Source organism: Mytilus galloprovincialis, chromosome 5 (assembly GCF_965363235.1).
Source record: "Mytilus galloprovincialis chromosome 5, xbMytGall1.hap1.1, whole genome shotgun sequence".
NCBI lineage: Eukaryota > Metazoa > Mollusca > Bivalvia > Mytilida > Mytilidae > Mytilus > Mytilus galloprovincialis.
Genome location: NC_134842.1, coordinates 24,366,123 through 24,380,215, shown reverse-complemented (window position 1 = coordinate 24,380,215; position 14,093 = coordinate 24,366,123). Strand labels below are relative to the sequence as shown.

The window sequence follows — 14,093 nt, the reverse complement described above, 5'->3', positions numbered from 1 at the left end:
ATGAGGAAAACATAAGAAAAATCCTTCAATTCTAACAACATTTAATTGTCAGCATAGGCCTTAAACACATCAATACTCTCAATATAGTTGACCTATTGCTTATAGTTTCTGATAAACAGACTTAACCAAGAAAACTAAACATTGACCAATGAACCATGAAAATGAGGTCAAGGTTAGATGATCCATGCCAGGCAATCTTTAACATGTACAGCTTTGGTAACATAAGGCATCTATATACAAATAATGAAGCATCCAGGTTTTCCCCTATCTAAAATATAAAGCTTTTAAGAAGTTAGTTAAAGCCACTGCAAGATCACTACTAGTATCCCTATGTCAAGCTATCTGCGACAAAAGTCTTGACAAAATTTGAACATTAACCAATGAATCATAAAAATGAGAGCATGCACAGACATAAAGTTGACCTATTGCCATAGTAATTCTGAAACTTAACTATTGCTATAGAATTGCAGAAACATATAGACCATGAAAACTGAATATTGAGCAATGAACCATGAAAATAAGAATAAGGTCATTTTATTTGTGAGGCAGCTAATGTTTTTCATCTTGCAAATGAACACTTTTAAAGAGCACAATGACAATGACTGAATACATTTCAATGAATCATTCATCACTCCTAAATATATAAGGTTTTGTTTGGTCTCTTTCAATCTTTCGTAAGAAGTATCTCTCTCTTGCAGATTCAATCATGTCCTTTGTTGTTCTCCTAGCATATCTAGCTTTTATTTCCTCTATTGTCAATTCTTTATCAATTTTAGTTTCTTTCTTAACTTCCTCTTTCTCCTTATTCTTATCCTTCTTTGCTGCACTAGGACCATCATCATCACTTGAACTTGACCCGGATGATGACCTTGTTCTTTGTTTTCTTTTATCTTTCTTATTTTGAGTAGTTTTGTCAGATCTATTTTTATCATTTTCTGATGAGTCTTTTTGTTTTTTAGAAATTGAATCCTTTCCTGAAGAATTGTCTTTCTCTTTTGAGCTAAGTTTTGTTTTCTTGTCATCTTCACTTTCATCTGAGGAATTCACACTTGCTTTTTTCTGTTGTCTTGGTGATGACCTTTTTCTGTTTTCTGGTGACCTTGACCTTGATGAAGACCTTGATGATGATGAAGATGATGACTTTCTCTGCCTGTATTGCTTCCTGGAATCATACATAAATAAATAAATATATATTAGATTTGTTATCAGTTTTTTATACAATAAATAGCCTGACCTTAGTTGACATGTCTATAAATTAATGAAGGGAAACTTAAAAAAACAATTTCAGCAACCACTAGATATTCTGTTTCATTGTAAGTCATTCAGAGGTTTATGAGATTGAGTTCCAGCAAGATGAACACATTAACAGATGGTCAAACTAAAAGATAAACAATTTGACTGATTATTTCCTATAAGTAGTGTATATCAGTTTTCTATTCTAATTTTCTCAGAATAATCAATTTAATCCATGCAAACAAATAGATTGTCAGTTATGCTTTTTTTTATTCCCAACAAACTATAATATTGACATAAATGTTTTTCGTGACATCTAAGTAAAACATAAATCTACTGTATGCCAACTTACTGCCCTATCTTGTTCACTTCTTGGCTATTTAATTGTGTGATTTTCTAATTTACTTGGTGTAGTTTAATAATGGAGATATCTGAGTTTTACATACGGTATTGGAGACAATTCTTTTTGTATTATTTTTCTATTTGCAAAAATCGTGAAAATAAATTGCATTAGTTGGTTTATAGTAATTCCTTCTGTTGAGTTTTAATTCAAGATAAAAAAAAAAGAAATTGATTGAAAGGTGATGTGGGTTATATTTCAAGACAGCAAACCAACAACCCAGACAAGATATTTAGATGTCAAACTAAGATATTTAACAAGGTATGAAACGAATTAAAGATGTGTGTGCAGTATGTCAAGTACCTTTCTTTGTTTTCTCTCTGTGTTATCTGTTCTTTCTTTATTCTGAAATAAAAAGAAAATAATAAAAAAGTTAACAAGTGAAAAATACTAATACCAAGAGGCAGAAATTAGATTTTAACAAGTTTGAAATGTAAAAATGTCTTAACATTATTATAATTTAAAAATTGTCAGTGCTTCATATCTGTCAACTTCTAAATATATTCATCTGTCATTTAACATGTTTAAGCACAAGACTACCTGATGCATTTCATAAGTGTACTATTTTCGAAGGGTTAAATATTTCGCAGTGGTGTCTTGACATGGCTTTGTTTGGACTTGTTTGTTTGCTTTTTGGCCTTGAATGTTTGTCCCATACATTTTATTAACTGTGCATTTGCATTCAGATATCACAGATCAAATTTATTCGTTTATAGTGTATTAATGTACGCTTTTTGATTGAGTTAAGCCTGCCAATTGATATTTTATCGTGTGTTTTTCTATGTTGTGATGTTATGCTATTGTTTCAGAAAAAGGGAGAAGGTTTGGATCCATTAAAAAGTTTAATCCCCGCTGCAAATGTTTGCACCTGTCCTAAGTCAGGAATCTGATGTACAGTAGTTGACGTTTGTTTATGTAATTTATACATGTTTCTCGTTTTTTTATTTTATATAGATTAGACCGTTGGTTTTCCCGTTTAAATGGTTTTACACTAGTAATTTTGGGGCCCTTTATGTTGTTCGGTGTGAGCCAAGGCTCCTTGTTGAAGGCCGTACATTGACCTATAATGGTTTACTTTTTTTAAATTGTTATTTGGATGGAGTGTTGTCTCATTGGCACTCACACCACATATTCCTATATCTATATATTTAATAAAATATGTCTCTCATTAAGTATATCAGTTTTCTCTGATGACCTAATAGCATACCAAGGTATCATGTTGTGAAATGAATTTTTGCAATATTGTTCATCAATTTATTATTTGACTACAATATATATACCCCTATTTTTTACATTTTTACCCATTATATCTGTGAAGTTTTATTATATCGTTGTCAATATAATGAAATTTTATGTGATTTTCATACAAGTTAGAGGTTTAGCTAGCTATAGAACCAAGTTTAATTACATATTTTCTCAAAATAATATGCCTGTACCAAGTCAGGAATATGACCTATTTTATCCATTCCTTTGATGTATTTGAGCTTGTCATTTTGCAATTAGCGTAATAAATTTTAGATTTAAATTTTCCTCAGAGTTTTTTTGTTTGTTTGTTATGTTACTTTAAGTAATTTTGTATTATAATATATGCATTTATAACATGTTTCTTAAACTTATTAAAAATCGATTTCAAATTGAAATTAACAATTGAAGTGTATACTGTGTAATTTGGTCTCTTGTGGAGTGCTGTGTCTTTCTTTGGCAATCACACCACATCTTCTTCTTATATTTGGATATCATTTAATTGATATTTATGAAATTAATGTTAACAAATGTTTTGAAACAGATTTTACACAGCAAAGTTGCATAAAATATTGACAAAAACCCTAAGTTGGTAAATATCAACTCCAATAAACACATCATTGGTGGAGAGTTGTCTCATTAGCAATAATACCACAATGTCTTATGTTATATAATGATAAAATAGCCTACTAAGTTTTAAGATGATCTGTTTTCAACATCATGCTAAACTACCTGATACAATTTTTTTTTAAATATGGGACAGACGAACCAAATATTTCTACAAATTTTTAACATACATTGGTAAACTATTAGCTGTATTTTCGCTGCTGTCAGGTTTTTCAGAAGTTTTTTCTTCATCTGTTTTAACAGATACCTCTGGCTTCTCATTTTCTGTTTTGATATTTTCCCCAGTTTTCTCATTCAGCAAGTATCTATAGAAACCAGTCATGTCGTTTTGCTTCTTGACATCTAACATGGCTACAATCATATACAAATTTTATAAATTTAATGATATTTTACACAATATCTTATCACTTGATCAGAAACCCACATTTAATAATTAAACTTACCTTCCTACCCTTCCACATACATTTTAATGGAAAAGCTCTTATGTGAATGCTATATTTACAACCTATTGTCAAACTTAGAAGTTTTTTTAGTCAGTATTAAAACAAAAATGTGTCCAGAGTACACGGATGCCCCACTCGCAGTACAATTTCCCATCTTCAGTGGACCGTGAAATAGGGGTCAAATCTTTAATTTGAAATTAAAATAAGAAAGATCATATTATAGGGAACATGTGTACTAAGTTTCAAGTTGATTGGACTTCAACTTCATCAAAAACTACCTTGACCAAAAACTTTAACCTGAAGTGGGACAAACGGACGCATGGACGGACGGACGAACAGAGGCACAGACCAGAAAACATAATGCCCCTCTACTATCGTAGGTGGGACATAAAAAGAATATTTTGATAAAACAGTTCAATGTGATTAAAATGGACATTAGTACAAGTAAGTTAATATACAACTTCCTAATATATTTTTACAGTGTCTCTTTAATCAATTTGTTTGGCTGGGTATTGATTATTTTAAATATTGCATATGTTTAATTTTTTATTTTTCATTTGTTAATCAAAAATTCACACTTTCAGGATGCTTGTTACTCTATTCTAAAATAACAAGCTTTTTAAAAGACTTACAAAGTGATTGAATCATTATTTAAACGCAATACCTTCAAGTTGAGCCTGTTGCCTTTCTTTTTCCTCAGCTTCCTGCATTTCTTGCATCTTTTGACGATATGCACCTGTCACAAACACTTCCTTTTCTGCAAATTCATCTCCTTCTGTCTCTCTTTCCTTCTGTACCTTTCTTTCTTGTTGTCTTTCAAATTCCCTTTTTCTTACTTCTGATGCTTTCAATAATCCACCTATGTATTTAGACTTTTATAAAAGAAAATAACTAAAAGATTATTTGGAAATTATCATTTGTCATGAATAGATACAAATTATGTAAGTGGCAATACTATTATTGAATGGATTTTGTAAGAATTATCAGATTGATTATAGATGAATTGATTGTTGGTTGCTTTACGCAGTGGCAAATTTTTCATGCAATATAAAAAAGAAGATGTGGTATGATTGCCAATGAGACAATGTCAACTATCCACAAAAGACCAAAATGACACAGACGTTAACAACTATAGGTCACCGTACGGCCTTCAACAATGAGCAAAGCCCATACTGCATAGTCAGCTATAAAAGGGCTCGATAAGACAATGTAAAACAATTCAAACGAGAAAACTAACGGCCTTATTTATGTAAAAAAATAAATGAACGAAAAACAAATATGTAACACATAAACATGATAAACAAACGACAACCACTAAATTATTCACAAGTTCACTACAAAATTGATTTTAGATGAATTAGAATTGACCTATGATTGATACAATGTCTTTTTTTTTTTATCTCAATAGTCTCATGGCTAACAGTCAAACCAGATCGATGGATATGAAATATATATAGGTTTATAAATTCAATTAATGTGAAGACCCATCCTTGATGTGATTGATGAGTAAATGTATTTTGGATTTTTTCTGCATAATGGCAAATGTATGTTTTAAGAATGATAACTGAAATAAATAATTTCCTCTCTTGTTTTCTTTTGTTTATATGATATCTCCATGCCTTATATATCATGTACTGTATTACGACGCTAGATTAAAATTGGCGAAGAAAGGTAACACACAGCCACTGAAAGATTTATTATTGTGAAGCCAAGGTAGTCGTGTGGTCTAGCGCACCGGATACAGTGCAGGCGATTTGGTGTCATGATATCTCAGTAGCATGGGTTCGAATCCCAGCGAGGGAAGAACAAAAATTGCGTAAGCAAATTTACAGATCTAACATTGTTGGGTTGATGTTTAGACAAGTTATATATCTGTGCTGGGCCTTTGTCAATTACTTAATCATAATAACTATTTCTGTTGACAATTTTGTTACAACTTTTGAGTATTAATTCAAAAAGCAACCAACAATCAATCAATCAAAATGAAAAATGTAAAATACAAATAAAATCTCTTTCAGTGTTTTGAAAGTTGAATTCAAACATTTCATTCTTGAAATTTAGAAATTAGTGTGAGGTTTGTATTTAAGCCAAAAATGCCTCTTCATGAGTATTTCAATAATGAGAACAAGTATTCTGATATTTGATACATATCATATATATGCATCAAGCTTTTTCCTTAAATCGAAATAACAAAAATCACATTTTTGTTAATTTGTCAAAACTAGAGGCTCTCAAGAGCCTGTGTCGCTCACCTTGGTCTATGTGCATATGAAACCACACAGATAAATTCATGACAAAATTGTGTTTTGGTGATTATGATGTGTTTGTAGATCTTACTTTACTGGACATTCTTTTTGCTATAATTATCTCTATCTATAATGAACTTGGCCCAGTAATAACAGTGGAAAATATATTCTAAAAATTTACAAAAATTTACAAAAAATTCATGAAAATTGTTAAAAAATGACTATAAAGGGCAATAACTCCTTAAGGGGTAAACTGACAATTTTGGTCATGTTGACTTATTTTTAGATCTTACTTTGCTGAATATTATTGCTGTTTACAGTTTATCTCTATCTATTATAATATTCAAGATAATAACCAAAAACTGCAAAATTTCCATAAAATTACTAATTCTGGAGCAGCAACCCAACAACAGGTTGACTGTTTTGTCTGAAAATTTCAGGGCAGATACATGTAGATGCTGACCTGATAAATAATTTTTCCCCTGTCAGATTTGCTCTAAATGCTTTGGTTTCAGAGATATAAGCCAAAATCTACATTTCGCCCCTATGTACTATTTTAGCCATGGCGGCCATCTTGGTTGGTTGGCCGGGTCACGCCACACATTTTTTGAACTATATACCTAAATGATGATTGTGGCCAAGTTTGGTTTAATTTGGCCCAGTAGTTTCAGAGGAGAAGATTTTTTGAAAGAATACTAAAATTTTTGAAAAATGGTTAAAAATTGAATATAAAGGGCAATAACTCCCTAATGGGTCAACTGACAATTTGGTCATGTTGACTTATTTGTAGATCTTACTTTGCTGAACATTATTGCTGTTTATAGTTTATCTCTATCTATAATAATATTCAAGATAATAAGCAAAAACTGCAAAATTTCCTTAAAATTACTAATTCAGGGGCAGCAACCCAACAACCGGTTGTCTGATTTGTTGGAAAATTTCAGGGCAGATAGATCTTGACCTAATAGATTATTAAACCCCATGTCAGATTTGCTCTAAATGCTTGGTTTTAGAGTTATAAGCCAAAATCTACATTTTACCCCTATGTTCTATTTTTAGCCATGGCGGCCCTCTTGGTTGGTTGGCCGGGTCATCGGACACATTTTTTGAACTAGATACCTCAATGATGATTGTGGCCAAGTTTGGATTAATTTGGCCCAGTAGTTTCAGAGGAGAAGATTTTTGTAAAAGTTAACGACGACAGACGCCGGATGCAAAGTGATGGGAAAAGCTCACTTGGCCCTTCGGGCCAGGTGAGCTAAAAAGCATCAATAAATGCAACTTTGAATACATGGTTTTATACTAGTCACTTTTGGGGCCATTTATAGCTTGCTGTTCAGTGTTAGCCAAAGCTCCCTGTTGAAGACCATACTTTGACCTAAAGTGCTTTTCTTTTACAAATTGTGACTTGGATGGAGAGTTGTCTTATTGGCACTCATACCATATCTTCTTATATCTATGTAATAAGACTATTTTGTGAATTTACAGTGATTAATATATATACTACTATCACATATATTTTAGATGTTGACCTTGAAAAGTGTGTGCAATACCTTTTTCTCAACATTGGCTTTATCACTACTGACTGCTGCCACCTGCTGAGCCTTCTTCTCCTGCATAGAATCATATATACTATCATACTCATATACTGTTGGATCAGCTTCCAGAGCTCTGTCTATTTCTAGTTGAGTCTGAAAAATGACATGCATACAGATGAGTAAGCTCCCTTCGGAAACAATTAATTTGTTTTTAAATGGTTGTTTTTTTAATATTAATTATCACTTATTAATTACATTATTCATGCAGTGAAATATTCTAAACATATGGAAAGGAATTAAACATTTGATGAAGTTGTTTGATGTTTTGGTTGGCATGTTTTTTAAAAGAAATTTTGACAAAACTTTGTTAATGCTTGGTTTGTCCTTTTATAATCACACACTATAGACAAAACTGGCTGTTTTTGGCCAATTTTATTTTTTTGGATGCTCAGATCTTTCAAGCCATAAAATATATTTGTATAATAAATTTTTATGGTAATAAAATTATTTTGGGATACAACTGGCTCAAAGCAAAACCAAAGTTATATCTTTAATACCTTATTAAGATTTACAAACTGTTATTTGTATGCATCAAATAAAGAAAGACGATAGAAGTAACAAAGGTTTTTTTTTAACTTCAAATTATCTTGGTTAAAATTTGATTTACGTAAAATAAAAGTCACTATCAGAGCCAGGCTAAACATACATGTACAGAAGGAAAGAATAATACTTTATGAGATAAAAACTAACCTGTCTTTTAATTTTAGATTTCTGTGCTGCATTTTTTATTGAAGTGTTAATAGCATCATGTGCACTCTCCTGAAATAATTAAAATTGATATTGGTGTTGCAATGTTTAAATTGTAAAACTACATGTATTTTATTTCAAATATTGTTACACCTGGCAGTGCCATGACTGTCATCCATTTCTGAATGTTTTTTCACTACTGAACCAAACTAATGACATGGAAAATGGTATTAACTGTTTATATGCTAAGCAATCAGTACTTAGGAAAAAGATTAAAGACAGATTGATTGAAAGTAAGAGTTAGGTGCTTGTAAGCTGAAATTTTCCTGCAGACAGTTGCATGTGTGAACAAGCACATTATAATAAGCAGTGGGATATTTAAAGTGTGCACCACATTTTTAATGATATTTCGAATAGACAGAAAAAATATTACAGTCATTTCTTAGAATTAAATTCTTAATTCCATTTTAAACCGGAGTAAACCATGAAAAAACATGATGACGTTACGGTCACATGACAAAATTATGTCTATCAACTGATAAACATAACAATGTCAGCTAATCAGAAGACGTGTTACATCCAAAATTAAATTATAAATAAATAACATGAATAATGAAAAGATTTACTCTCATTTAATTTGATTTCTGATAAATTGCATGCTGCAAGCTGAAGTTATCTTGAACTTTGAATCAACCCTTAAGAATTACATGTATTAAAAATATTTGCAAATATATTCCTCATAGATATTGTTCATAAAAAATAAACATAATAGTTAATTTTGTGTTGGTTCTATCATGTGCATTACTTCATAATAAATATACCCTGTAGTAAAGTTATAATGAATTGTCATGTCCAACATGGGAACAGAGAGGATAAGTAAGTAGTATTATATTGTCTTTACTTGTGTTAATACATTCACTGTGAAGTCATTCATGATTCATGAACTACTGCTTTTTTAACGACATAAATGGAAAAGTTAAAATTTCATTTAAAATTAGGCCAAGTTAGGCTTTTATAGCAGTACGACCTATTTAATAAAACAAATATGCACTGACATCAAATTATTACTCACATCATCACTGTCATCACCGAATACACTTTTAACCTTGACCTTGGTTTGTCCTTTCTTTGGCAACAATAGGCCATACCTACAAAATAGTGAACAGCTGATAAAGCATATTTAACTAAACTGGTCTAGGGACCCTTATACATCTGCAGGACTATCTTACATGTACAAAATCTACTTGGTGTTGATGAAGTCAAATGCGGGATTATGTTTGAAGTGTACACTCCTCATGTATTCTTACAGTAATGGAGCATTTATTACAATGTGCAGACGTTGTACATTTTGTACCTCTTGGCTTTGATAAATGTAAGATTAATGAAATGAAGTGATCGCTGTAATTTTCTTGAAAATCAAATGACTTCATCTAGTAACTAAATATTATATAATTTAGAGCACTTTAACTTAGTATAGTAGCCCCCTGAAAATAGACACAGGAAGTAATATACAATAGCTATATCTACACACTTGTAAAAACTTTCACAGGAAAATAAAAGTACAATCTTGTCTTAACAGCAAAAGAACCAGAAAATGTATTTCCTTTAGTCAAGTTTTGTAGCCATACATGTATATGTGGCGGCCATGAATCCTGAGACCTAAAAGAATTTCCTTATCAATTATACTGAACATTTAGTAACATTCAAAAATCGCAACTGGTATTTTTTAATCCAAAAATGATTTTTTTTCCCATGCGTATGTTACTTTTTTGCATATACATGATATATGTATAATGTTTAGAACAAGTCCCAAAATTATTATTCAAAATATCATAAAAATTGGTCTAGTCAGGGGTACTACATTATGTACTTGTACAAGTAATTTTCATTTACTTGGAGAAGTAAAAAAAAAAATACTTCTATACATGATATAAGTGAATTATAATGTTTGAATAATCTCCCTTAATTTTCTCAAAATTTACTTATACAGTAGACTCCACCTAATCGGATATCGGTTAATCGAATATATCGGCTATTGTAATATTATTTCAAAACACAGAACCATTCCCGATACATTTCAGTCAAAATACATCGGATAATCAAATATTGGTTATTAGAATATATCGGCTAATTGGATAGAAATATTCACGGAAAATGTGTGAAAACCATGTACAATCGAATATTTTGAAATAATTTTATATTTTTTTTGACAGGAAATGAAGCCGGAAGTTACGCCATTACGAAGTTTAAGCAAACTTCAGTACAGAAATGTTTCATTTTATTAATAAAAACGATCTTTCATAGTCAAATAAAGCATATATTTTCTTATTGTCTTGTTTATTTTATGAATGTGATATTATATTCTGCCCAAGATGTGTTTGTTGTGTTTATGATCCAAATGTGATCGTTATCATTTACTTCACAAACAATGACACGACAGAAATGATAAACTGTGCGTGATGTTCATCAATATTTATTAAATATGAATGAACTGTACCTCTTTCTCAACAATTTATTAAAATATAAAGATATTAAGATAACTTTTTTACATATATGTAAGTAAAAAAATCTCAATGTCTAAGAGACATAATTAAGTCATTTTTTTTTACCTATACAACATGTACAAGTTGATAAAATTCAAACAAATTTACTTATATAAGTATATATTTTTTTACTTCTTTACTTCTTCAAGTAAATAAAAGTAGTACGCCTGATTGTATACAGTTCATACAAAATAGCATACAAATTCATGAGTACACTCAAGTCCAGAGATGTACCTATATTTATTTGCACTCTATACATGTATGCTATACAACCACTTTTGAACAATTAAAACAAAACATCCCAGTAATTCAAAAATCTTTTTTCTGCTGCTTTCTTTTTTTCTCAAGTAATGAAAACTTACAAATGCATGAAAATGAAAATTCCAAAAGGTACAAAAAAATTACGTTGCATTTAAAGGGAACAATTTATGGACAACTCTGGAATACAGGATCGCTATGTATATCTTGCTTTTTCAACAAAAGTGGAAGGCTCAACAAAAATGCATTATAGAAAAGTTTATTACAGTAAGTTTCAAGGCTACATGTATATAAGATAAATTTGAGAGTTCAAGACATTTTTATATTTTGAATTTTTTAATTTAATTGAGCCCAAAAGTGCCTAAAAAAGAGGTTTTTGGATGTAGCAAGGACCTACAATGTACATGTAGTAACCACTAACAAAGAGTTTCTGCAGTTTTTCAATTATAAATTATAATCCTCAATCATGGAGGTGGGGGTGGAAGGGGTCCTGATCCTGAAATCCCAGGCTTAAAAACACGAAAATAAATTTAAATCCCGACATCCCAAAAATGTAAAAAAAATTCCCAGATCCTGAAAGGGTCAATCCAAAAATATTGAGCTTAAAAACACCCGATCCTGAAGTCCCGATAAAAGTCCTATGACTTCTATCCCCCTCAGTCATGTATATTTATGTTTCACCAACTGTAATCTGTATAATAAATTCTGCCAGTCAAGGCACACCTCCAATTATAGCTGGAGTGACATCAACCACCACCACGAATATATATAGAGTGGGGTGCTCATTTTCGCCACATCTTTCCATGTTTTCTACTGTTTATGTTCAGGTCTAAATGTTTTTGAAGTATACTGATATTTCTATATGAAGATAACTTCAAATGCAAAATATACTTTAGCTTGAAAACCGGTTTGTTTTAAGAAAATCATCTGAAAAGTTAGATTAAAGGGTGTTTGAAATTTCCGGATGTTTTGTCAATGGGGGACACATATTCGCCGTTTTTACACATCTATTTAAAACCAAATAACCGCAGCTTTTAACAATTTTTATCAAATCAATTGCATTATAGATGAATAGCAGACATTTCAAAGGTATAAAGAATTCAAAATTAGGGCATTCAGTCAAATATTTACTAAGAAATACTTCTTTGAAATCGTGTTTTTTATTCAGGAAATTGTCCGAAAATCGTTGTCTGTTTTTCGGTCATTTTCGGAAGAGCTGCAATTTTGTCTCAGTTTAAAAAAATATTATATTTGTTATAAAAATATAATTTACGGGTACATTTCTTCCATTTCCGCCATCCTTTGAAGTTTTTACACCTCAAAATCCTTAAACGGCGAAATTGTGTCCCCGGCGAAAATGAGCACCCCACTCTATAATTATCACACAAATAATAGTTCCATCCACCAGAATATTATATACACAAAATGTCAGTTTATACTATACGCAATAGGCTGATTTAAAATATAAAATTATCTAAATAAGAAGTGATAATTTGGACACCTACATAACACTTTAATTATATATAATAACTAATAGTCTTAAACTTTCCTCCTCAAGTCAACATGTGCTAAAATTAAAATTTCAGGTGTCTATCGGTATTTCCAGGTATTAATCGGATAATAACTCGTAATTCCGTCTATTATTTTACCAAAATATCCCAAAAATTTAACCCCAGCCCTCCACATACAAATAAAAAAAAAAGAAGAAAAAGGGGGACATTTACATCTAGAGCCTCTGCTGAATTAACCTATTTATATCATAATAATCATTGTTTTACTTTAAAACACAGGGTTGTGTAGGTAAATTGTTATATGTTTCAATACAAAATGACGATTGTATTGTGACATAAAACTGAAGACTAACGATTTTCCTTTCTTTCCAATTTCTTGCTCTGCCATTCCCACGATTTGTTTACGTTTTTTTCGGATAAAAGCATCTATTGATAAAGTCAGATATGTTCCGAAAAAGGGGGCGTATCCCGACTAAAAGAGAGATTATACAAATGTCTGAACTAGGAAATCAAATTAGTGTTTTAAAGAATCAACAACTTGGTGAGTTTTATCAAGGACACACTAAGTCAGTATTCTTGAGCCATGACTCATTGGTTATTTGTAATTGGCTTTTAGTTTCTATTACCAATAACTGCGAGTACTTTTTTGGCCTGAGATATTTTGTGTCGTTTGTGAGCTTGATTTTTTAGACGTGTGTGCTTCGTGTCGATCTGCTGAGTCAATTCTTTTATTGTCTTTTATAAATAATTTTTATAGTTTGCTCTTATATTGTGATGGTTTACCTGTTATTCAGGTTGCTATGTTCTATCATATGTGTTTCTATCTTTTATTTTTTTAATATGATGAGCTCTCGGATGAGCTAGGCTGCTTATAATATGTATTTCTCGTTTGAATTTTATATGTGATTATATTTTGCCATTTCGTGTACTTGTTCAGCTTTCAAGGCAAGGGGGTCTATGCATGGTTTTGGTTCGCTAATTGTTGAAGGACGTTCGGTGACATATAGTTGCCAAAATACGCATTATTTTATCACAGGCATAAGCTGCTAATTGATTGACAATTATACTACATCTATCTTTATTTATCAAGAACATGTATGATGCACATATAGGTTGATACCGTATATTTTATAGATTATATACCTATTGTTTATTGCATTTATTAATAGATAAGTTAAACTTGATTTTTTTTTTAATTTTCGAACCATATTGAAGCCAACAAAGTCCACAGTTTTTTTTAACAGGACCCGCGATTCATTCACTGAAATACCATTGTAAATTATTAGTAAAATCTTGTTACTATAG

At 30.9% G+C, this 14,093-nt stretch overlaps 1 protein-coding gene across 1 annotated transcript; it reads right to left on the bottom strand.

The window, feature by feature from the left end:
* Window positions 1-607: 607 nt before the first annotated feature.
* On the bottom strand, window positions 608-13,250 carry LOC143075451 (uncharacterized). Its single transcript, XM_076250857.1, has 8 exons — window positions 13,142-13,250; window positions 9,549-9,624; window positions 8,480-8,548; window positions 7,745-7,882; window positions 4,610-4,817; window positions 3,673-3,853; window positions 1,937-1,978; window positions 608-1,162 (listed from the first exon to the last, which is right to left on the bottom strand). Exons 1-8 carry the CDS (start codon window positions 13,174-13,176, stop codon window positions 622-624), a joined length of 1,290 nt encoding a protein of 429 aa, XP_076106972.1. The 5' UTR covers window positions 13,177-13,250; the 3' UTR covers window positions 608-621.
* Between the last annotated feature and the right edge of the window lie 843 nt (window positions 13,251-14,093).

Coding starts and splice junctions, on each gene's coding strand:
- LOC143075451 (XM_076250857.1), bottom strand. CDS start 13,176: ATGGCAGAGCAAGAAATTGGAAAGAAAGGAAAATC. Junction 8,549..9,548: donor TCGGTGATGACAGTGATGAT/GTGAGTAATAAT, acceptor TAATTATTTCAG/GAGAGTGCACATGATGCTAT. Junction 7,883..8,479: donor AATCTAAAATTAAAAGACAG/GTTAGTTTTTAT, acceptor GTCATTTTTCAG/ACTCAACTAGAAATAGACAG.